The sequence below is a fragment of the Tachypleus tridentatus genome, chromosome 12 (genome assembly GCF_004210375.1).
Source record: "Tachypleus tridentatus isolate NWPU-2018 chromosome 12, ASM421037v1, whole genome shotgun sequence".
Taxonomy (NCBI): domain Eukaryota; kingdom Metazoa; phylum Arthropoda; class Merostomata; order Xiphosura; family Limulidae; genus Tachypleus; species Tachypleus tridentatus.
The window spans coordinates 134,607,708-134,632,092 of record NC_134836.1 but is presented as its reverse complement, the minus strand read 5'-3'; the positions used below and the strand labels follow the sequence as shown (position 1 = coordinate 134,632,092).

The following is a 24,385-nucleotide window of genomic DNA, read 5'->3' as shown; positions in this document are numbered from 1 at the left end:
TCACTGGATCAAACAATTATGTACTAATTATTACACACAATTATTCGAGGCATTTAAAATATCCAGCAATGCCTCAGAACCAAGATAAAATCAAAACTGGAGATGAAGCCTCATTACATCATTTAACAAGATGACTTGCTTTTGGAGAACAGGATTTCAGAAGGATAAAGCTATGCAGGAAGGAGGAGTAAATTATAAAGCAGAACATAACCACTATGTCCTGCATGGACTACAAGAAGATAAATAAAATCACAAAGGTGGATGCCGACCCATTGCCAAGGACTGACTCCACTTTGAATGCTCTTATCTGAATCAAATTTATTTTCATCACTGGATTTTAAGTGGATATTGCCAAATGCAAGTAAAGAGAAGACAGCCTTACTGTAAGAATTTGATTTTAGGAATATGTTAAGTATAATTGCATGTCAATGAACCAAAACATTGTATGTTTGTTACAAAAATACAATATTTCACTTGTATAATAACACTGTATTTATCAAGAATTTATTATTATAGAACTTACTGTTGTTTTATACAACAATTTACAAAAAACAAATTTTCTTGTAATGTTTTATGTTGAAAGTAATGTTTTAAAATTTCTCTAGGATTAGTGTTTTATTAATATGCCACTAGAAACAAAACAAAAAGTACAATCTACAAATAAAAATGTTAATGATATAAACATACAGAAAATCAGCATATTTTTGTTCACCTTCTTTCTTTGTTCCCCCCTTGTTCTCTACATCTTTATTGGGTATTTTGTTATTGATCAAGTTGTGTAAACAAAGCACACCATTGAAGTAAGGTACACAACCAACATCTGATCATTTGTCTTGATGTAGAGGGATTTGAAAAAAACTGAAGCTGACACATCAGGAACAAGATGGAAGATGTTTTGCAGCTGATAGTCTGATTTACAGAAAATTTTGCTGACATAACCTGTGTTCACAAACCAAATTGTCAGTTATTGGAAAAGGCATTTGTAAGGAAAATGTATATCATCTAGTTTTAATAATTTTAATTGAATCTCGTCTTGATTCATTCTTAGAAGTGATTATATTTTTGAGGTTAAGTTTATCCAGAATTGAGGAAATTGAAGACAATTGGACAATTTGCAAAGACATTATGTATTCAAACATATGTTTAAACAAAGAACAAATGCAAAGAGGCCACTGGCTTCGAGAAGTAGTATCATGCTTCTATCAGTGGAGAGCTATCGGATGAACGTTTGTATGTGGATGTGCTGAAGTGGAAGGCTAGTTGTGTGCATTGAAAATTTAAAATATATGCCAATAGAGGGCAGTGCTACTCAAGAAAAGTTATTTTCTAAGAGGAGGAAAATATCTCTCAGAAACACATTTTCACTGTAGGAAAATGCTAACTCACGTTACCCTTCCATTATTTGTTTTATTTGTATCTTATTTCTCTTTAAATAGTTGCTGGAGTTTTTCTGCAACATTTTTTTTCTGCTTATTGTGTATATTTAGGAAGACAATTGCTGCATGTTACCTGTAGTTAAGCTTCAATTTGGCCATTACAGCTCAGGTTTAATATTAATATCCAGGAAGACCCCAAGATAAAAAAGTGGTGGCCCTTATTTAGTGATACCTTACCACCATTTGATAAAAACAACACGCATAACTGTTTTAAAGTAACATCACATACATTAATTGGTGGTCCTTATCTGATGATACATCACCACCATTTGATAACAAACAATATGTATAACTGTTTTAAAGTAACATCATATACATTAATTGGTGGTCCTTATCTGATAATACATTACCATCATTTGATAACAAACAATATGTATAACTGTTTTAAAGTAACATCATATACATTAATTGGTGGTCCTTATCTGATAATACATTACCACCATTTGATAACAAACAATATGCAAAACTGTTTTAAAGTAACATTATATACATTAATTGGTGGTCCTTATCTGATGATACATTACCACCATTTGATAACAAACAATATGTATAACTGTTTTAAAGTAACATTATATACATTAATTGGTGGTCCTTATCTGATGATACATTACCATCATTTGATAACAAACAATATGTATAACTGTTTTAAAGTAACATCATATACATTAATTGGTGGTCCTTATCTGATGATACATTACCACCATTTGATAACAAACAGTATAGAACAAAATGAAATAAAAGTAAACCATCTTACATACCAGTGCACAAAGTTTTAAATTAGTTTAATAAGGAGAGAGATGAGCCTTACATAAATGGCGCATTTATTTTATTCCTCGTTCTTTAATCATGCATATAGGTTTATATCTTTTCATTTAGAGAAACGAACATGAAAGTTACAGTGATTGGAAGAATGTTGAAAAATAGCCTTTAGCATTTCATGTTCACACAACCAACCATAAAATTGAAATAAAATCAAAGATCACTACTGAGCTAAAAATTATTCTGTCAGTGAAACACAAGACAATTAATAGAAATATTTGGAAGCAGAGAAAAATGCTCAATAATGCAATGACATCTGAAGTTATCTTTATGTGGTAGTTTTTGTTTTTCTGAATTAATTAGTCTTACTAGAACTAATACATTTTCCCTAAAGGAGTTTAAGACAATTACAAATCTCGGCCAAAGGATTTCTGAGTGTAAAGCTGCAATTTCAAAGATGTTTTGTTTTTGTAAAGTTAAGCACAAAGCTACACAATAGGCTATCTGTGCTCTGCCCACTATAAGTATCAAATTCTGGTTTCTACAATTGTAAGTCTTCAAGAATACCACTAAGGGCTACAAAGATATAAATCTCCTCTAAACAAAATACTAAATTATTGTACACCAAACATTAATTGAAAAAAGTCTACAGTACTAATGCATGCTGTGTGTGTATGTATATTTCAAGGTAACCATACTGCTACTATGTGTTTTGGTATGGGTATCAAAACTTTATAATTAAAGTTCAGAACAATGTTTCATCATTCTTAAATCACCTTCAGATTAACAAAAAGAGTTTGCATCATACTCCCAATAGTTTTAAACAATTTAACATTGTCATGATTGTTGAACTTTCCTCCACTATTTTGTGGAAACAAATTGGCAAAGTTATCACCAAAAATGGGGCATTAACAAGTGGGTGCTTGACCAATAAGGGTTAGTAATATATGAAATATCTCTCTTCATTGGACTGGACATTTTATATCCAGAAGCCTTTTATATTTTAAAACACAGAAGTAAAACTTTAAATCAATTAATAAATACCTACTGGTCATTTAATTTAAAGAAACACAATACAATAAACTATGTGGTCTGAATTACATAATTCATAAACTGATATATGGGTATGCCCAATTCTAATTAACATGTCAAAAATAATGTATTGGAACTGTAAGCAAACTATTGTAAAGATAACGTATCATCTGCTAACAGTTCCAATGCATCATTTTTTGACACATCTGTTAATCATGAAATCAACTGAAAATATCTCTTTAATATGTGAATATGCAAGTTTGTACTTAAGTTTTTAACAGTTTTGACTTTATTTATCAATATAATATAAATCCAAGTGTATGGGTTTTAAACCGAAGTATTTTACCATGGTTAAACTTTTATCTTACAAAGTATAGTCATTTTATTTGCATTGTTTCACTTAGACATTCAGATGGTGCAAAAAGTCAATTTACATATTACAAGTATGATTACTAATTGTTTACCGTTAATTATTAAATAGATAATTCAAATTGCAGTAAAAAATCAACTAATTTCTAACGGTAGCATCTAATAGTAGCACTTGATTTGTTATTTTCAGTATTTAAAAATCAACAAAAAACTTTATTTCTCAATGTTATTAGTTGATACAAAAGTAGTCATGAAATTCTAATCAATATCGTTTAGATACTGACAATAAAACTCTTTGATACGTCCCCCTCCTTCATTTTAGGTGGGGGTATGGTGCATACAATCATCCCCTCCCCTACAGTTTGGTCTGTTGAATTGTTTTATTGCATCACAGGCTTACAAATTGTGTGTTTGTTCTTGTGATTCTTATGTTCTTACCAATCGAATTACATAATTAGGCCTAGATGTAGGCTTTTTCAGTATCCGAAATGTACATCTTTAATATAGGCGTGCTTCTAAGCTTTTCGATCTAAGCGATAGTTCGTAAATTTCAGTCAGTAGGCCTAAGTATACATGCAAGTATCGTGCGAACAAGATTACTCTATGACTCCATGTTTACAGCTTTCAGGTTCACGTAATCAGAGATTACCAATTTGCAAATTGAACAGTTCACATAAGTGGTTGCAAAATTCATCCCTTTCCCCATCGTGTGTAAAAAAATATACGCCTCTGATCTTTAGCCTAACAAAAGGTATTTTAACATAATCAGTTAAAAACCTTTGCTGTACCACAACGAAACTGAAATGTGTATCTGAAACGAAAAGTAAGTTTATATAAATTTCTGCAAAAAAAAATCATTAGCATTCCATGCGCCTCTTCAACATCAATCTCTTGTGTATATATGTATATAAATCAGCGCTCTTCAATTTCACGAATCTTCATTGTTGCCATTTAGTGGTAATGTTAAAGAGCATCAAGAAACTAAAAAGGAAAATAAATAACTTACTGGATGTATAATAAACGTCAAGAAATAAACCAAAAAAGATTAAAATCAGCTGCTGAAAAACATGCTGTCAAAATAATGCTTCAAGAAACAAAAAACGTTGCGTCAACTAAAAGAAAATTAGCAATTCCTAAAACTTCAATAACGGTCCTTAAAGTAACAAATAAAAATTGAATCAGGAACTTTAAAGCAACAATTATCATATGACATATTATTGTTTGTTTGTTTTTGAATTTCGCGCAAAGCTACACGCTATCTGCTCTAGCCGTCCCTAGTTTAGCAGTGTAAGACTGGAGGGAAGGCAGCGAGTCATCACCATCCAACGCCAACTCTTGGGTTACTCTTTTACTAACGAATAGTGGGATTGACCGTAACTTTATAACGTCCTCAAGGTTGAAAGGGCAAGTATGTTTGGTGTGACAGGGATTAGAACCCGCGATCTTCGGATTACGAGTCGAGTGCCTTAACCACCTGGCCATGCTGGGTCGGACACATTATTATTGATCATGTTAAGAAAGCACATGCGTTCACAACTTTTTCTTTAACTTGCAAGTTTTGGAATATATCAGATTTTAAAGCGTGAGATAAGTATGCTATAATAGTTAAGTTTCTGTTACTGTATATCAGAAATTTTCACTTCTAAGTAGCATCAGGGTAATTGTTTTATGGTTTTTTTTTGACAGGATACTTAATACAAACGTTCATGATGTACTTTCAATTAGTTGTGATGCAAAATGATAAAAAACATATAACTCGAGCGCTTTCGAAAGGTGCACCTTTCTTCTTGAAGGCCAAGCTTTTAACAAAAGCAGAATTTTTCGCAAATTGCTTTGTTTTTTGAATTTCGCCCAAAGCTACTTGAGGGCTCTCTGCTCTAGCCGTTCCTAATTTAGCAGTATAAGATTAGAGGGAAGGCAGTTAGTCATCACCACCTACCCCTAACTCTTGGGCCATTCTTTTACCAACCAAAAGTGGGATTGACTGTAACATTATAACGTCCCAACGGCTGAAAAAGCGAGCATGTTTGGGGCGACTAGGATTCGAACCCGCGACCCTTGGATTACGAATCGAACGCCTTAACCAACCTCACCATGCCGGACTCGCAAATTGCTTACCTTACATTAAATCAATTATGACGCATTTTCAAGTTCTAGATTTTGGATTTCAACAGCACTGTTTTTTGTAAGTTTCTAAATGCAAAACGTTATTCAAACCTATTGCTAAGATACACATCATGAAATGCCTGAAAAAATCCTACACAATAGAACTACTACTCTAAGCATTAAGCAAACTATTTTCAAAACGAGATACGATAAAAGAAGTTTAACTAAGATATTTATTAATAATTTTATAATTATAGATGGCGGATAGAATGCCGGTTATTGTGCACAAGGCTTAAGCAAAAGAAGGCTTTAAATTCGTTGAGCAGAACAGGTGTGAATTTAATTAATTTTGTTGTTATTTATATACAGTATAAAAAATTTGTTTTGCCTTATACTCAACATCTTTTAGACTCACGATTGCTTGTGTGTGTATATAGGTATACATATAATTAGACTTAGTGAGTGTTTCTTACTTGTATCAGTCGTAGAATTTGAATTTGCATGTAATTTACATCGTTACAATCTTATTGTTAATAACTAGTTACTATTATTAAGTTAAATCGGGGGAATGACAGATTCACAAAATGTTACTTCACTAAAACTAAAATAAAATCCACAGCTTGTTGACTACATTTAAGATCAACTAATAATAGTGATACAGCTAGTGTACAATAGTAAAAGAAGTCTTATTTTGAAATGACATTAACCTGAGTATGTGAAACCAAAGACTATATACATGATACAACAGTCTACGTTTTTGGTAGGTTATCAATTGCACGGTCTGTAGAAAATCTAGATTTTCTACCTGAAATTAGATAGAAAATTAATTTTCCTCAAGACTTGACAAATCCATTATATCTATCATGAATTTTGAGTTTGCAATACTGGCTGTATGGTCTTCAATAAAATTGGAGATCTAGTGAAAAAAAAAAAAGACAAAAGATAGACTTTAAAGGTATAACAGACACACAGAGCTATGTAAATAAAATATTTATTTATGGTAAATCATCATGCCAGAAAAGGATAACTTAAAATATATTGGAATAATACTAAAATAATGAGCAAAACTAACATTTCATATTGTTTCATGCAATTGCTGAAATTGTGATCAGTATACAATACCCACCATAAGCTTTACTAATGTTTTTAATTATTCTGAAAACTGATATCTGTAGTATTAATTTTTTTAAAATAGTACAGTAATTTGTTTATGTTAATTTCTTGAAGTTAGCACTTGAATGTTCATGTAAAAAATGTTTCAATAATAACTTTTAAAATTTGAAATGGATGTGAATAATACCAGGCTTAAAACTTCATTGAATTAGCCTTGTATAAAGTGCTTATTCAAATCTTTGTTAAAACAATTTTGAAATTTACACAGTATGTTATAAAACTGTTCAAGACAGCCTGTATCTAACAGTTTCTACGTTTCAGTGAGTCACGATCATAAAGAGGGAGACAATAGTGAAGAACTGTATTGCATTCTTTGAAAAGTGAAAAAAATAACGTTTTTGAATAACAATGAGCCTAGGCATGGCTGCTATGTAATTATCCTTATTTTAATATAAATTCCAGAAAATAAATTTGTGAACCATAATTTCTGTATAAAATTAACTTTGACCTCTTAATTATTATCTCATATATAATTCTATTAATTATTGGAATATTTAATCAATCTGATATTGTTTCAGTTAAAACAAAAGACTGTCTTTGCTTTTCTTGAACAATATCATCTTTCACCATGTGTATATAGAAAGGTGCATATATAGAAGAGTTAATATCAGAATTAGATTTACTGAAATATGTTGCCATTGACAGAGAATTATAAATTGAAACGTCATTGATATAACTTATTTTAAATTGTGTAACAAATTAAAAATTTCACAATGTGTTAAACATACTAAGGTAAAGAGGAAAGGTGTGTGTTAACCATATGTTTAAATATATTTCCCCTTGATACATAATATTTGTTTATAAAAAAGATTAGGACATGGTGATAAACATTCTTTAGTTACTTAAACAGATAAACAGTCCAGGATTCTACAGATTACTTCTTCAGTATTTAAAGTAATTTCTTTACATTTTTTGGTTTATTTATTGTTGAGTGTAGCATTGTAATTACAACAGAAATTAAATGTTATGACAGATATAGCCATCTCTAAGACTTCTCTAAAGATGGGAGCAGATTTGTAGCCAAAACATAAGAAAAAACAAGTTAGTAATTAATAAAGTAATAACTAATAGTTATACTTAGGTTATTATACCTGCAGTTACTGCACATAACATAGTGCTGTTGCAGTAATGGAAAGTAAAAGTCTCATTTGTATACTTTAAAAGTTGTGGTGTTATAATGATAGCTGACTGTATAATTTAAAGTAGTGGTGTTATAATGATAACTGACTGTATAATTTAAAGTTGTGTTATATTGATAGCTGACTGTATACTTTAAAAGTTGTGGATGACACCAAAATGCTGATTGTTTTCTACCATTCTGTGTGTCTTTCCTTACAGGAAACATTTTTGAAACCTACAGTCACCTTTTGGCAGTTTTCTTTGTACAGGAATGACAGGCTGTGTGATGGACGAGTGCATGGAAGGGTGGCACTGTTGGTTGATCAGCATGTGCCCACCTTGTCCTTACCACTCGACACACCCTTGGAGGCTATAGCTATCTGTGTTTCCTTGGGTCATACAATCACTGTTTGTTTTCTCTACCTCTCACCTGGAGAGACATATGATCAACCAGACCTTGATGCTCTCACTGAACAGTCGCCGTCTCCCTTTTTAATCATGAGGAACATTAATGAACATCATCCCCTCTGGGGAAGTTCTGATATTGATGGGAGGGGTCTCTCCATAGAGAATATGCTTTCTGATCACAATCTTTCTCTTTTCACTACTGGTTCTTCTACTTATATTCATCCTGTCATCGTCTATAAGCCATCAGTAGATGACTATGTGGCAGCAGTAATTCACTGTATTATACAAGCAGCTGCTCAATGTATTCCTAAAACCTTGACATGTTTTCTATGATATCTTCATCTCTGGTGTAATCCTGTCTGCCACATGGCAAGGAAGGCCCAAAAACAGGCCTGGGATACTTTTTGTAGGCTCGTGCACATTCTCGGTGGGTAAGATGTCAAAGCAAGAAGGAATCTTGGACAAAGATCACAACAAGCATATCTTCTACCACCAGTTTCAAATTCATATGGGACAAGATTCTAAAGGTCAGTTGGCTATATAATTCTGTCTCCTCTCAATCTTGCTCTCTGATGGCCAGGAAGTAGCTGATACCTGGAGCATCACCAATACTCTAGGTGTAAGTTTTGACTGGGTGTTCAACATTTCTGCTTCTTCCTCAACCTTCTTAGTCATCAAGACTCAGGCAGAGCAATCACCTTTTTTGTTTTGAACTGATTTTCTCTATGACTATAAACGTCCCTTTATACTGGTGGAACACAAACTGGCTTTTCATCGGTCTGGTAGTACACCAGTTGGACCTGATGATGTTCACTATGAAATGCTGCACCATCTATTTCTTGCATCTCTTGCTATTCTTCTAATTGTTTTTAACCGGATTTGGCAGGAGAATGTTTTTCCTGATGCCTGGTGCCAGGCTATTGTCCTACCATTCTCCAACATTCCTTCAAACTACTGCCAAGTTACTTTGATGAGCTGCCATTTTGCGACACCTCCATATATATGGGTTACATGGCCATTTGCCTATTTTTATTAAAAATTTATTAATGGACAGGAGATTCCTAGTTAATGTGGGTTTGACACTTTCCTGTTTTCTTCTACAGGAACATGGAGTCTCTCACGGCTGTGTTTTGAATGTCACACTTTTCAGTATAAAGATTAATGCCATCACTGAACAATTCCCTCTTACTGTTGCAAATGGGCTCTATGTCAATGACTTTTACATCTCCTGTCAATCGTCGAACATGAGGTATATTGAGTGACAGCTACAGATTGCCCTCAATTGTTTACTGAAGTGGACCACAGTAAATGGCTTTAACTTCTTTCTCTCTAAAACTGTTTACATGCACTTTTGCCACCAGTGGGGTATTCAACCTGATCCTGAACTCTGGATTGATGAAGGTTTGCTGCCTGTTGTCCCTGAGACAAAGTTCTTGGAGCTTATCTTTGACTGTAAGCTGACCTTTATACCACACATCAAGCAGCTGTGGGTCAAATGTACAAGAGCACTGAACATCCTCCGTGTTCTCTCTTCTATTACCTGGGGAGTGGATCGATGTTCTGTGCTAAAGATATATTGTGCTCTTATTCATTTGAAACTCGATTATGGATCACTGGTCTATGGTTCTGCTAGGACTTCTGCCTTAAAGATGCTGGACCCCATTCATTATCAAGGATTTCGGCTCACACTTCCCCATTTCAGAGCTTATACGTAGAGTCTCATGAAACTTCTTTACACCTCTGCCATTTGCTACTGTCTTTATTATATGCTTTGAAACTTCATTCCTTACCAAAGCATCACACCTGGGGTTGTGTTTTTCTTCTTTGGTAGGTCTATGTTCAGAACAGATGAACTTCCATTGCTCCTTTTGGCCTTCATATCCAGGTACAGTTGGATGAATTGGGTCTGTCCTTGGATAACATTGCTGTATCCACTGCTCAGCCCATTCCACCATGGTTATTTATGGTCCCAAAATGTGACCTGTCTTTAAGTCATTTGAGAAAAGCAGACACTCCTGATTGGAAATGCTGTCTGTTATTTGCTAAACATTCTTTGAACCATCCTTCCATTTGTATTTATAAAGATGGTTTGAAATCAGGTGACTGTATGAGTTTGTTGTGGTTTGGTGGTTGTGTGCATAATCACCTGCACAGCTTCTGTGTTTGCTGCTGAACTGTATGCCATTTCTCTTACCATGGATCACATTAGAAGCTAAGCAGTATTCAAACTGTATTATTTACATTGACTCTTTTAGTTCTCTGCTGGCCTTGGAATCACTTCATGCTAGTTCTTGCCCTGTTATTGCCAATATTCAAAACCGACTGGCCCAGTTATCTTTAACATCTACTTCTATCCAGTTTTTCTGGATGCTGGGCCATTTTAGTATTCGTGGGAACAAGCTTGCTGGTGCTGCAGCAAAATTATCTGCTCTGGCACTTTCACCACTGTGCCTGTTCCATACATGGACTATGGTCCTGTATTCAAAGCTTGGCTCTGTGCTAGTTGGCAGTTGATTTGGAGTGAGCAACGTGACAACAAGCTTTTCCAAATAAAACCCTATATCAGACTTTGGCTGTCTTGCTTTTGTAAGGATCGGAAAGAGGAAGTTGTTCTACTTAGACTACGCATTGGTCACATTGTTTTCCTTTATCTGCAGTTGATGCACCAGTGTGTAGTCTGTGTGATACTCATGTCACAGTAAACCACATTTTACTTTCTTGCCGTCGTTATGATTCTCAATGATGGCACCATTTTCGCTATATTCTGTCTCAAGATTTGTCCATAAAGTTAGACAGTGTTATTGGTGATGATGACACTGTCCACCTTGGAAATGTTTTTAGTTTTTTAAAGGCCATCAATGTTTTTAATGCCATTTAAGTTTTGACCTTTTTTAATGAGATTTTTTTTAAAGAATCACAGTCCCCCTAGTTTGATTTGATATTAGAAAATGGCCGTAATATCAAATAACTGAAAACCAGGACCAGAAAGGTTAACTTTAGGTGACTAGTGCTGCTGTTTGAACTACCTTTTAGTCATCCTGGCGAGTTATTATTAAAGTTTTGCTGCAAGTCTTTTAAAACTTTTATTACTTTCTGAAAATGGCCATAATGTCAAATAACTCTGAATAGCCTAGCTGCTTTGTGACATAAAACACCAAACCAACCAACTAACTAATAAGTTTACTTAAAAAACAATCACTGACTAATTGAACTGAGTTGCTAATGGCATATGCCTGTGTATTCTGTTCACTGTTGTAGGTTTTGAAGGTTCTAAGTACGTGAATTTATGCTTCATGGAAGGTCACCATGTTTTGTTTTATAAAATTTTAAAATTACACAGTTATATTTATTACATTTCAGGTCTGAAGAAGCTGAAGATGACATCCAATATGTATGCTTTTCACAAGCAGACTCATCCACCAACAGGAGTTGAGCATTGTCTTTACTGTAACTTTTACAACATGGAAGAACAAAATTTGATTGTTGCCCAAGCATCACATCTCAAAGTTTTTAGACTTGTACCAGAAGCAGAGGTGTGGAATAAATATTTCATAAAGATAAATGAAGAAACATATCTTAGACATGTGTTCTTTGATATCTCCTAACCACTTAATTTTTATAAATAACCAGAACCTAAATAATGAAAAAAACTCAAGTAATACTAAATGTGTATGTATGTGTGTGTGTGTATATATATATATATATATATATATATATATATGGGGAAAAAAAGAAATCACTGACTGATAACTTTGTTTCTTCAGCTGTTAGAAATTATAGATGTAAAACTAAGAAGTATGCCAAAGTTTTATGTAATAGAAGTTAATAAGTATTATGTACTGAAACATTTTATATATATTACATAGGTTTCTGATAAGCCAGGAGAAAATGACAAACAACCAAAGCTGAAATTAGAGTGCACCCAATCTTTTTCTCTGCATGGCAACATCATGTCACTTCAAGCTGTTAGACTCACTGGGTCACCTCGTAATGCTCTTTTACTCAGCTTTCAGGAAGCAAAGGTAATAAATAATGAGATCTAGTGATTGTTAAACCACAAGAAATGTGATAATTAGCTATCATTGTTCAATTATTGAAAACCTGTGAACAAAATAGACATCTTAGTTATTCTGTATTCTGATTGATTAAGTTTTCTTTAATGGAAGTGTGCATTGATTATAAATTGCTGTCATGTTAAGTTCAGTACTAATGTGAGGATAATTATATATATCAACTTACTTCCTACATGTTCTACCTTTTCACTGTCTTCTAATCTTAAAACAAATTGCTACTAGTTCCTCATTCATAAAAAGTAAGACATTTAATCTTTTGTCCAGAAACTGTTAGAAGTTCTCTGAAGAGTGTGTTATACTTAAGAGTGTTTTTAGTGGAATCTTAGCCTTCCTTGCCAATGATTTTGTTGCCCAAACTAGCTTGGTAATAGCTACATGCAGGCTTTAATGTAGTGAGGAGAGTATAATCTTACTTTAAACAAGAACCATTGCGTGTGTGTTAGCATCCATTACACAGAGCTGACTGGTTCAATTACCTTAAAGAGAAAATCTGATAGTGCATATAAACTATTTTGTTTTATGATTTATACCTGAGAAGAGAAATGAAAACACACTGAAATAGAGCTCACTTCTACTTTTTTTTTTCTTCTTGTTATATAGACTTCTGGCTTTGAACTTAAAAGTATAAAGTACATATTTTAATTAGTCAATAATAACCTTCTACAGTTTGCTCCTGAAGAAAAGAGGTCTGCTTGGGTTATAGGGTTTTTACTTCTACATGGTAAGATATTCAGTCAGCATTTAATAAAGTCATTATGGATTTAACAACAAGAAGGAAAAAAGGGGAACATAATTTTTGTTTTCTTAACTGATACTTTTTAATTAATTACACTCTGATTTAAGTCTTAATAACCAATACATTATAATATAAATAAATGTTTTTTAAATATTTCTCTAGCTGTCGGTAGTAGAATATGATCCTAGCACTCATGACTTGAAAACTCTCTCTCTTCACTATTTTGAAGATTATGATATGAAGGTAAGGCTAAGTAAATTAACACAGACTATTCTGGGAAGATGTTGATGTTTGATAGTTTCTCTTCATATTTTGGTATTAGTAAAATAATATTGATGACTTCAAGTCACTACAATGATTGTTATTGTAAAAAGAATACAAAGAAAACTTGAGGAAGATTCAGCATATTTTCATACTAAGGATACTTTATACTTTTACCTGTAATCAGGTGAAGTTTTCCAGTTTACTACATATATTGTTATCAAATACAGACTTTCTACATAGTTAATAGCTGAAACTCATATTCCACCTTAGTCTACTACATGTGTTCTCACCAAATACAGACTTTCTACACAGTTAACACATGGAACTCATGTTTCATCATGACTACTATATGTGTTGTTATCAACATAGTTAACAGATGGAACTGATATTTTATCTTAGTCTGCTGTAGGTGTTGTTATCAAGTATAGACTTTCTACATAGTTAATAGATAGAACTCTTGCTTCATCTTAGTTTACTATATGTGTTATCAAGTGAGGACTTTCTACATAGTTAAGAGATGGAACTCATGTTTAGTCTTACTCTGCAATGTGTGTTGATATCAAAATAGGTTAGAGATGGAATTGGTATTCCACCATACTCTACTGTATGTGTTATGAAGTACTGATTTTCTAAATAGTTATCAGATGGAACTCATGTTTCATCTTAGTCTACTATATGTGTTGTTATGAAATACAGGGTTTCTGCAATGTTAACAGATGGAACTCATAATCCACCTGACTCTGCTATATGTGTTGTTATCAAGTACTGACTTTCTACATAGTTAACAGATGGAACTCATATTTCATCTTAGTCTACTATTTGTGTTGTGATCAAATATAGAATTTCTAAGTAGTTAAGAGATGGAACTCATGTTCTTCTTTTTTCTACTATATATGTTGTTATCAAATACAGACTTTCTACATAGTTAACAGATAGAACTCATATTTCACCTTAGTCTGCTATGTGTGTTGTTATCCAACAGTTACTTTCTACATAGTTAAGATATGGAACTCTCGTTCCACCTTAATGTACAATATGTGTTGTTATCATGTATAGACTTTCTACATAGTTAGCAGATAGTACTGATATTTCATCTTTGTCTACTATGTATGTTGTTATCAAATACAGACTTTCTATATAGTTAACAGATGGAACTCATATTTCACCTTAGTCTGCTATGTGTGTTGTTATCCAACAGTTACTTTCTACATAGTTAAGATATGGAACTCTCGTTCCACCTTAATGTACAATATGTGTTGTTATCATGTATAGACTTTCTACATAGTTAGCAGATAGTACTGATATTTCATCTTTGTCTACTATGTATGTTGTTATCAAATACAGACTTTCTACATAGTTAACAGATAGAACTCATATTCCACCTTAGTATACTATATATTTTGTTATCAAGTACGGACCTTCTACTTAGTTAACGGATGATCTCGTATTTCACCTTAGTCTGCTATGTGTGTTGTTATCCAACAGTTACTTTCTACATAGTTAAGATATGGAACTCTCGTTCCACCTTAATGTACAATATGTGTTGTTATCATGTATAGACTTTCTACATAGTTAACAGATAGTACTGATATTTCATCTTTGTCTACTATGTATGTTGTTATCAAATACAGACTTTCTATATAGTTAACAGATGGAACTCATATTTCACCTTAGTCTGCTATGTGTGTTGTTATCCAACAGTTACTTTCTACATAGTTAAGATATGGAACTCTCGTTCCACCTTAATGTACAATATGTGTTGTTATCATGTATAGACTTTCTACATAGTTAGCAGATAGTACTGATATTTCATCTTTGTCTACTATGTATGTTGTTATCAAATACAGACTTTCTATATAGTTAACAGATGGAACTCATATTTCATGTTAGTGTTCTGTATGTGTTGTTATCATGTATAGTCTTTCTACATAGTTAAGAGATGGAACTCATGTTCCATTTTAGTTTATTAGATGTATTGTTATGTACTGAATATATACATCTTACATGGTTTAAAATATAACACTTGTGGTAAATTATGATCTATCAAATCCAACTGAATAACTTGTGAATGTTGTGCTCCCTTTAGATCTACTACAATCATGTTATGTATGAAAATGGGCTGTCTGTTTAGATAGATATGCTGCAAAGTCTTTGTTTTGGAATACTGGACATTCTTTAATCTTTTCAAGTTTAATAAGACCTTAGTAAATGTAACACTTTGTATATAGCTAAGTCAGAGTGTACATGTTACATTTATATATGGTTAAATAGGCTACTTCATTACAAATGTATATGAATAATCTTTTGTGTTATATGAATTTTTATTTATTAATTTTTAATGGAAATATTTAAATACACAATGTGTAACTATCAGAGTCATGTGACTTAATATCACAGTAATTTCTCATTTATAAATTTTTTTCTATTTCCTTGTAAGCATTTTAAGTTATTCAGCCAACATTGTGTAGATACTGACAAGTTGTGATGTGAAATTTCAGCCTCTTGCTTTAGTGATATAACACCATCAGTGACACTACTTTCCTATGCCCTCTGGCTTTTAATAAATGTTGATCATTCTCTTTGACATTAATGTTGTTTTTTTTAAAACGTATAAAGAACACATTCTAATGTAGACTAGCCTTGTGTTTGTTTGGTTTTTGCAGTAACTCAGAACAAAGGATATCTGTTAAGTAAAGTTGTTTCAATGAGCAGTAACTGAGCTTTTAATATTTGTTTAGGAGGTTATGAAAATGAAATATGAAAAGTATTATATTACAAGAAATTTTCTATTCTTAACATGGAAATCACCTTGCATTTAGGCTAACTCAGTAAAGGCTTTGTAATTTGAGACACAAATCTTCAGTAAAAATGCTCTATTAAAAACTGCTTTTATGTGTACAACAAACTTGTAATGTTTACTAAAAGCTTCACAAATTATGTAGAGTTGCACTTCCTACAAACAAAGTTACAGTATTCTTTGATAGATTGTTTAGGCAGATTATTCATGATGAAACTTTGTAGAATGGACAGCAACTGACTTTTGTGGAAAGACAAGTGTAGAGGACAACGTATTGAAACTTATCTTCAGGCGGAAGATTTTTAAAACATCATCCTCTACACTTGTGTCTCCACAACAGGCAGATGCCATCTGTTCTACAAAGTTACAGTATGTATAGTTTCATAATTATATGGAGAGATAATAGAACATCTGTTCTACAAAGTTACAGTATGTATAGTTTCATAATTATATGGAGAGATAATAGAACATCTGTTCTACAAAGTTACAGTATGTATAGTTTCATAATTATATGGAGAGATAATAGAACAGATGCCATCTGTTCTACAAAGTTACAGTATGTATAGTTTCATAATTATATGGAGAGATAAAGGTAATATGACAAAGTGTTTAGACTTCTTTGTTTGTTGCTTTTTCAGAATTTTAGGAAATTTATGATATGATTTTCTTCTATTATTCTTAGTATATTTTTTGATGACTCCGGATTGTTTTATATAGAAGGCTGTTAATGTTTTTGTACATTTTCAGGGTGGATTTACTCAGCATTATCAGATACCATTTGTACGAGTAGACCCAGAAGGTCGATGTGCTGCTATGATGGTGTATGGGAAGAATTTAGTTATACTTCCTTTTCGTAAAGATTCTGCTACTGAAGACCAGGATTCTAATATTCTTCCTGGCAGGTCAGTAAGTCCAAAATGAAAAACCAGGATTCTAATATTCTTCCTGGCAGGTCAGTAAGACCAAAATGAAAAACCAGGATTCTAATATTCTTCCTGGCAGGTTAGTAAGTCCAAAATGAAAAACCAGGATTCTAATATTCTTCCTGACAGGTCAGTAAGTCCAAAATGAAAAACCAGGATTCTAATATTCTTCCTGGCAGGTTAGTAAGTCCAAAATGAAAAGTGCTTATTAGGTTTTTTTTTTCAAATAAAATAAAATAATGTATAAGATTACTCTCTATATTTTTGTGTTTTGTTTAAACTTTTAGGTAAGAATTTTAATGTTTTGTTTTTATACTTTATAAAAGAATGTTCCTTTTAACATTTTCGTGGAAGGATCATCCTTTTTACACATAACGTTCTAATAAAACTATATTATCTTTATTAGTTTCCTAGAAGAATGTTCCTCCCTACACTTATCCTTCTAAGAAAACTGTATTATCTTTATTGGTTTCCTGGAGGAATGTTCCTCCCTACACTTACCCTTCTAAGAAAACTATATTATCTTTATTAGTTTCCTAAAGGAATGTTCCTCCCTACATTTACCCTTCTAAAAAAAGAATATTATCTTTATTAGTTTCCTAGAAGGATATTCCTCCCTACACTTACCCTTCTAAGAAAAGAATATTATCTTTATTAGTTTCCTAGAAGGATATTCCTCCCTACACTTACCCTTCTAAGAAAAGAATATTATCTTTATTGGTTTCCTGGAGGAATGTTCCTCCCTACACTTACCCTTCTAAGAAAATAATATTATCTATATTAGTTTCCTTGAGGAATATTTCTCCCTACACTTACCCTACTAAGAAAAGAATATTATCTTTATTAGTTTCCTAGAGGAATATTTCTCCCTACACTTACCCTTCTAAGAAAAGAATATTATCTTTATTAGTTTCCTAGAAGGATATTCCTCCCTACACTTACTTTTCTACAAAGAATATTCTTTTTAATAGTTTCCTAGAAGGATATTTCTTTCTGCATTCACTTTTCCACAAAAGAATATTCTTTTTAATAGTTTCCTAGAAGGATATTTCTTCCTGCATTCACTTTTCCACAAAAGAATATTCTTTTTGATAGTTTTCTAGAAGGATATTTCTTCCTACATTTACTTTTCTATAAAATAATATTGTTTTTAGTAATTTCCTAGAAGGATATTTCTTCCTACATTTACTTTTCTGCAAAAGAATATTCTTTTTAAAAGTTTTCTAGAAGGATATTTCTTTCTGCATTTACTTTTCTGCAAAATAATATTCTTTTTAATAGTTTTCTAGAAGGATATTTCTTTCTGCATTCACTTTTCCACAAAAGAATATTCTTTTTAATAGTTTCCTAGAAGGATATTTCTTCCTGCATTCACTTTCCACAAAAGAATATTCTTTTGATAGTTTTCTAGAAGGATATTTCTTCCTGCATTTACTTTTCAACAAAATTAAATTCATTTTAATAGTTTTCTAGAGGGATGTTCTTTCCTACACCCCTTAAAGTGAATTTCTGTATTTGGTGAGGTTACCTCACAGAGAAAGTTCTGCACTTGCAATTTACCTCTTGTGGGATGTGAACATTCACCCACTGTTGCAGTGCATGGTGACCTGCAAAGAGGAGAAGAGAATCCTACTACTTTGGCCTTAAATTCATTTAGGTGGTCAATAAGCTGGTCCTGTTGGGCTTGGGTCTCCTGAGTACCATTGTTGGACATTGTGTCTGATGCTGTTGTTTGGGTACAGTGCTCATGAAACCCTGGCATTGTTGCAGTGTCCTTGTTTGTAGTGTGTCCCCTCATAAGGCTTTATGGTGAGTGCTATCAGTGGGCACTGAAATTTTCTTTGTTTATTATGGATATCCACAATTGAGGAAAAAAAGAGCTAATTGGAAAATTACCTTGCATGGATGACTCGGTTGCACAGTCATCATCACAGCCTGGTTTCATACTTTGATTTCTCGTGTTTCATTTGTTATCTCAGAAATCAGGACATTTTGGTTGAAACATCTACACCACAGCACACAAAACTTCTGAATTTAAAGGCCATTGGAGATATACCCATTGAGGTTACTCCCACACTACTTTGAATCCTTAAGAGGATTTTTGTTGTGAGGGATTTAAAGAACATTCTTGGATGGGAGATCCTCGCTAGTTTTTCCAGTCAAGGTGTTTAGGTGGTGTACCATGTCTCTACTTTGAAGGACAGAATAATGGTACCTACAAGTGTTTTTATTTTGATATTCCTATTGCGACATCCATCTGCCACTGTTAAGGAAGGTTACTTGAAGTGCAAAGTACAGCCATATATTTCTAGTCATCTCCAATGTTTCCATTGTCAGTGGTTCAATAATTTATAAGATATCTTGTCGTGGTTAATGTGTGCTTGTTGTGGTGGAAAAGACCTGGATGCCTACGAGTGTGAACTGGAACTACACTGTGTTAGCTGGAGTGTTTCCCACCCCTATTGCCTCAAGTAGGTGGAGGAGAAAAAGGTGCAAAATTTAAGAACTGTGAACAATATTTCTTACCCTAACTCTCGAATGTCACTGTCCTCCACTCCATCTCAGACAGATGCTGCTACACTATGTTCCACTGCTACAGTGGGAGTGTAGACCATTGTGTCTGTGCCACCAACAGAGTCATTCTCCAACCACATGAAGAGTCTTTTGCCCTCAATGGTTAGGAGAGTTGAAGACAATGTCTGTTCCTATCTCAGTCCCCACCATTTTTGCTAGTAACTCCCTGGATCCACTTCATTCAGGTCTGACTTGTCGCGTCTGCTCAGGCCCATCTTCTTCATTCCTAAGATGCAGAACGATTATTTATTCATGCTCTCAGTTGCTGGAATCTACACCCACAAACATAGACCTGCTCATTTGACCCAAGGAAAGATCCATGGAGGTCAACAAATCTCCTTCTACTAAAGAAAAACAGCATGGTTGAAAACAGAAGGGTTCACCACTCAGTTCTCCATCTAAGTAAAAATTTCCACTTTGACACAAAGAACTGTTGATATTTCCATTTTAATGTGGATGACATTAAGACTTTAATTTATTCGTTTCATCCTGTGTGTCTTTCCTTGCTGGAAACATTTTTGAAACCTGCCGATACAGTTATCTTTTGGCAGTTTTCTTTGTACTGGAATGACAGGTTGTGTGATGGAAGGATGGCACTGCTGGTTGACCAGCATGTGCTTATCCTGTCTTTGCCACTCAACACACCGAGGAGGCCTTAGCCATCTGTGTTTCCTTGGGTCATACCATAACTGTTTGTTCTCTCTACCTGTCACCTGGAGAAACCTATGATCAATCAGACCTTGATGCTCTCATTGAACAGTTGCCATCTTCCTTTTTCATCCTGGGGGACTTTAATGGATATCATCCCCTCTGGGGAAGTGCTGATATTGATAGGAGGGGTTCCTCTGTAGAGTGTATGCTCTCTGATCACAACCTTTCTCTTTTCAATACTGGTTCTTCTACTTATTTCCATGTGCCTAGTCAGTCCTTTACTGCTATTGATCTCTCAATTTGCTTCCCTTCATTATTTTCCCATTTTTCATGGAGGGTTGACAATAATCCATGAGGCAGTGATTATTTTACTTTAATCTTGAGAGAGATTGGCTGTGGTTGATGCTACCCAACCCATGTGCCCTGGTGGAAACTGGATCAGGCAGACTGGCCCTCTTTTATTGCTCTTGCAGGACATGATCCTGCCATTGTCTGTAAGCCATCAGTCGATGACTGTGTGCCAGCAGTAACTGACTATATTATATAAGCAGCTGCTCAATGTATTCCTAAAACCTTGACATGTTTTCAACTATATCTTCATCCATGGTGGAATTCTACCTGCCACATGGCACGGAAGGCTCAAAAATGAGCCTGGGATACCTTCCGTAGATATCCCATACTCTCGAATGCATTGGGTAAGACGTCAAAGTCAGAAGCAATCTTGGATAAAGTTCACAACCAGCATATCCTCTACCACTAGTTCCAAAGTGATATGGGACAAGATTCAATAGGTTGGTGGGCATTATCACTCAGTCACCCTCTCAATCTTGCTCTCTGATGGCCAGGAAGTGGCTGATACCCAGAGCATCACTAATACTCTAGGTGAAAGCCAGATATCTAGCACTTTTACTCTTTCTTATACCCTCTTAGCCATCAAGACTCGGGCAGAGCAATCACCTCTTTCCTTTCGAGCTGATTGTCTCTATGACTATAATCGTCCCTTTACATTAGTGGAACTAAAACTGGTCCTTCATCGGTCTGGCAGTACATCGGTTGGACCTGATGATGTACACTATGACATGCTGCACCATTTATCTCCTGCTTCTCTTGCTATTATTCTGATTGTTTTTAACAGGATCAGGCAGGAGAATGTTTTTCCCTATGCCCCTTCACTAGGTTATTGTTTTACCTTTCTCTAAGTCTGAGAAGGATCCCAAGATCCCTTCAAACTTCCGTCCAATTGCTTTAACAAGCTGTCTCTGTAAGACCTTAGAGAGGATGGTTAATGCTCATTTTGTTTGGTTTCTTGAATCAAAAAACCTCCTCTCACTCATCCAGCATTTGTTCCGATGATAGGGCTCCACCATGGACCACCTGATTTGACTTGAAACGCCAGTTAGAGAAGCCTTTCTCAAACGACAACATCTAGTGTCAGTATTCTTTGACATTGAGAAGGCTTATGATACAACATGGAGTTATGGCATTTTGCGAGACCTCCATATGTATGGGCTACGTGGCCATTTGCCCATTTTTATTAAAATTTTTTTTAATGATCAGGAGATTCCAAGTTCGTGTGGGTTTGACACTTTCCTGTTCTTTTTTATAGGAACTTGAAGTCCCTCAAGGCTGTGTTTTGAGTGTCACACTTTTCAATATAAAGATTAATGCCATTACTGAACAACTCCCTCTTACTGTTGCAAATGGGCTTTATGTAGACGACTTTCACATCTTATATCAGTCGTCGAACATGAGGTATATTGAGTGACAGCTTCAGACTAGCCTCAGTCATTCACTGAAGTGGACCACAGCAAATGGCCTTAACTTTACTCTCTCTAAAACCTTTGCAGGCCACGTTGGTATTCATGGGAACGAGCTCGCTGACACTGCAGCCAAGTCTATCTGCTCTGGCACTATCACTGCTGTGCCTGTCCCATACATGGACTGTGGTCCTGTATTCAAGGCTCAGCTCCGTGCCAGCTGGCAGTCAACTTGGATTGAGCAACACAAAAACAAGCTTTTCCAAATTAAACCCTTTTTTGAACTATGTCTGTCTTGCTTCTGTAAGGATCAAAAAGAGGAAGGTGTTCTAACTTGATTACACATTGGCCACAGTTTTTTAACTTATCATTTTCTTTTATCTGGAACTAATGCACCAGTGTGTAGTTTGTGTAACACTCAGATCGCAATAAGCCACATTTTACTGTCTTGTTGTCATTACGACTCTCAACGACAGCACCATTTTAAACATGTTCTGTCCCAAGGTTTATCTGTGATGTTAGACAGTGTTATTGGTGATGGTGACACTGTCCACATTGGAAATGTTTTTAATTTTTTTAAAGGCCATTAATCTTTTTAATGTTATTTAAGTTTCTGATTTATACATTACAACTTTTTAATGTGGCTCCCTTTTAAAAACCACAGTTCATCTAGTTTGATTTGCAATTAGAAGCTGGCCGTAACATTAAATAATTCAAAACCAGGACTGGAAAGGCCAACTTCAGGTGACTGATGGTGGTTTTTGTACTTACATGTTAGTCTTCTTGGCAATGTATGATAATTACAATTACACTACAGAAAATCCTTTACAACTTGAATTACTGTAGTTTTTCTCCTAATGTTGTAGACTAAATGTAAACATTGGTTTTATGCTATTCATGTTTTTTTAAAAAACCTTTTGTTTAATTTAATTTCATTTTATGAATTTTACTAAATTTACTTTTAACTTTTTACTGGATGTTTGGCACAGATAGCCTAGCTGCTTTGTGCTATAAAACACTAAATCAACCAACAAACCAACCATGCGGAACTGATGCACCAACATGTGACCTTTGTAACAGTCAAGTCGCAATAGCCCGCATTTTGCTGTCATGCCATTGTTGCAACTCTGAACGATAGCACCATGTGTTTTTTTTCTTCGGGTTCATCCCTGATGCTCAATAGTGTCATTGGCAATGGTGACACTGCCCACCTTACTTGTATTTTTTTAATTTTCAAGGGCCATTGGCCTTTACAATTCTATTTAAGATTTTTCCAGTTTTTTGTACTGTTTTTACTTTGAATCATTTTTAAATTTAATGATTATTTTACTTTTATGTTTTTACTACTGGTTGTTTGGTTCAGATTATCCAATTGCATTATGCCAGTAAATACCAAACAACCAACCAAAACCTTCCTACCCATTATCTTTCATATCTTCTTTTCAATAGTTCTTTTTGCAATTTTTTGTTAAAGACTTTATATTTTGCAAGTTTTGTGACTTCACTTTGTGAAGTAATAAATAAGAAATTAGTAAAAGTAAAAATGTACAACAAAAACTGATTCAGAGTTTTCAACAAATAACTTTCAAATTAATGTGTTTGACTTTACAAAGTCATTTGTATATTAATTAATTCTCTTTTTCTCCAGTAAGTCATCAGTTTTGGCTTCATATACCATAAAGTTGTCAGAATTGGATGAAAAGGTTGATAACATCATTGATCTCCAGTTTTTGCATGGTTACTATGAACCTACATTGCTTATATTGTTTGAACCCCTGAAAACTTGGCCTGGGTAAGAAGTGGCATCTCATATAGTAAATTTCAAATCAGAAAATTAACATTATATCCTTGTATGAACAAATTAAAAAGTAATCTTGGTAAAAGACAATTTTAAATATAATGTCAGACAATTGTATGATATTACGTTTTTGAAAACACAGTGTGGTTAAATGCTGGGTGTGTAGGATGAAATCTGACTTGTGTATCAGTTTGGGACAGTTAACATTGTAACATATTGTTTGAAATTTTAAAAACTAGGTATGTAGAGTGAAATCTTGATTTGGGACAGTTAACATTGTAACACAATGGTTGAAATCTTAAAAACTGTGTGTGTAGAGTGAACTCTTGACTTAGGACAGTTAATGTAACATATTTGAAATCTTAAAAACTAGGTGTGTTGAGTGAACTCTTGACTTAGGATAGTTAACA

At 33.9% G+C, this 24,385-nt stretch overlaps 1 protein-coding gene across 1 annotated transcript in view; it reads left to right on the top strand.

Annotated features, from left to right (window-relative positions):
- Positions 1 to 5,899: 5,899 nt before the first annotated feature.
- LOC143234743 (cleavage and polyadenylation specificity factor subunit 1-like) overlaps positions 5,900 to 24,385 on the top strand; it is a 118,876-nt gene continuing 100,390 nt past the window's right edge. Inside the window, 6 exon segments of the mRNA XM_076472318.1 lie at positions 5,900 to 6,033; positions 11,763 to 11,935; positions 12,269 to 12,424; positions 13,374 to 13,454; positions 17,020 to 17,174; positions 23,826 to 23,969. Of these exon segments, the coding sequence (XP_076328433.1) occupies positions 11,780 to 11,935; positions 12,269 to 12,424; positions 13,374 to 13,454; positions 17,020 to 17,174; positions 23,826 to 23,969 (692 nt within the window). The 5' untranslated portion in view covers positions 5,900 to 6,033; positions 11,763 to 11,779.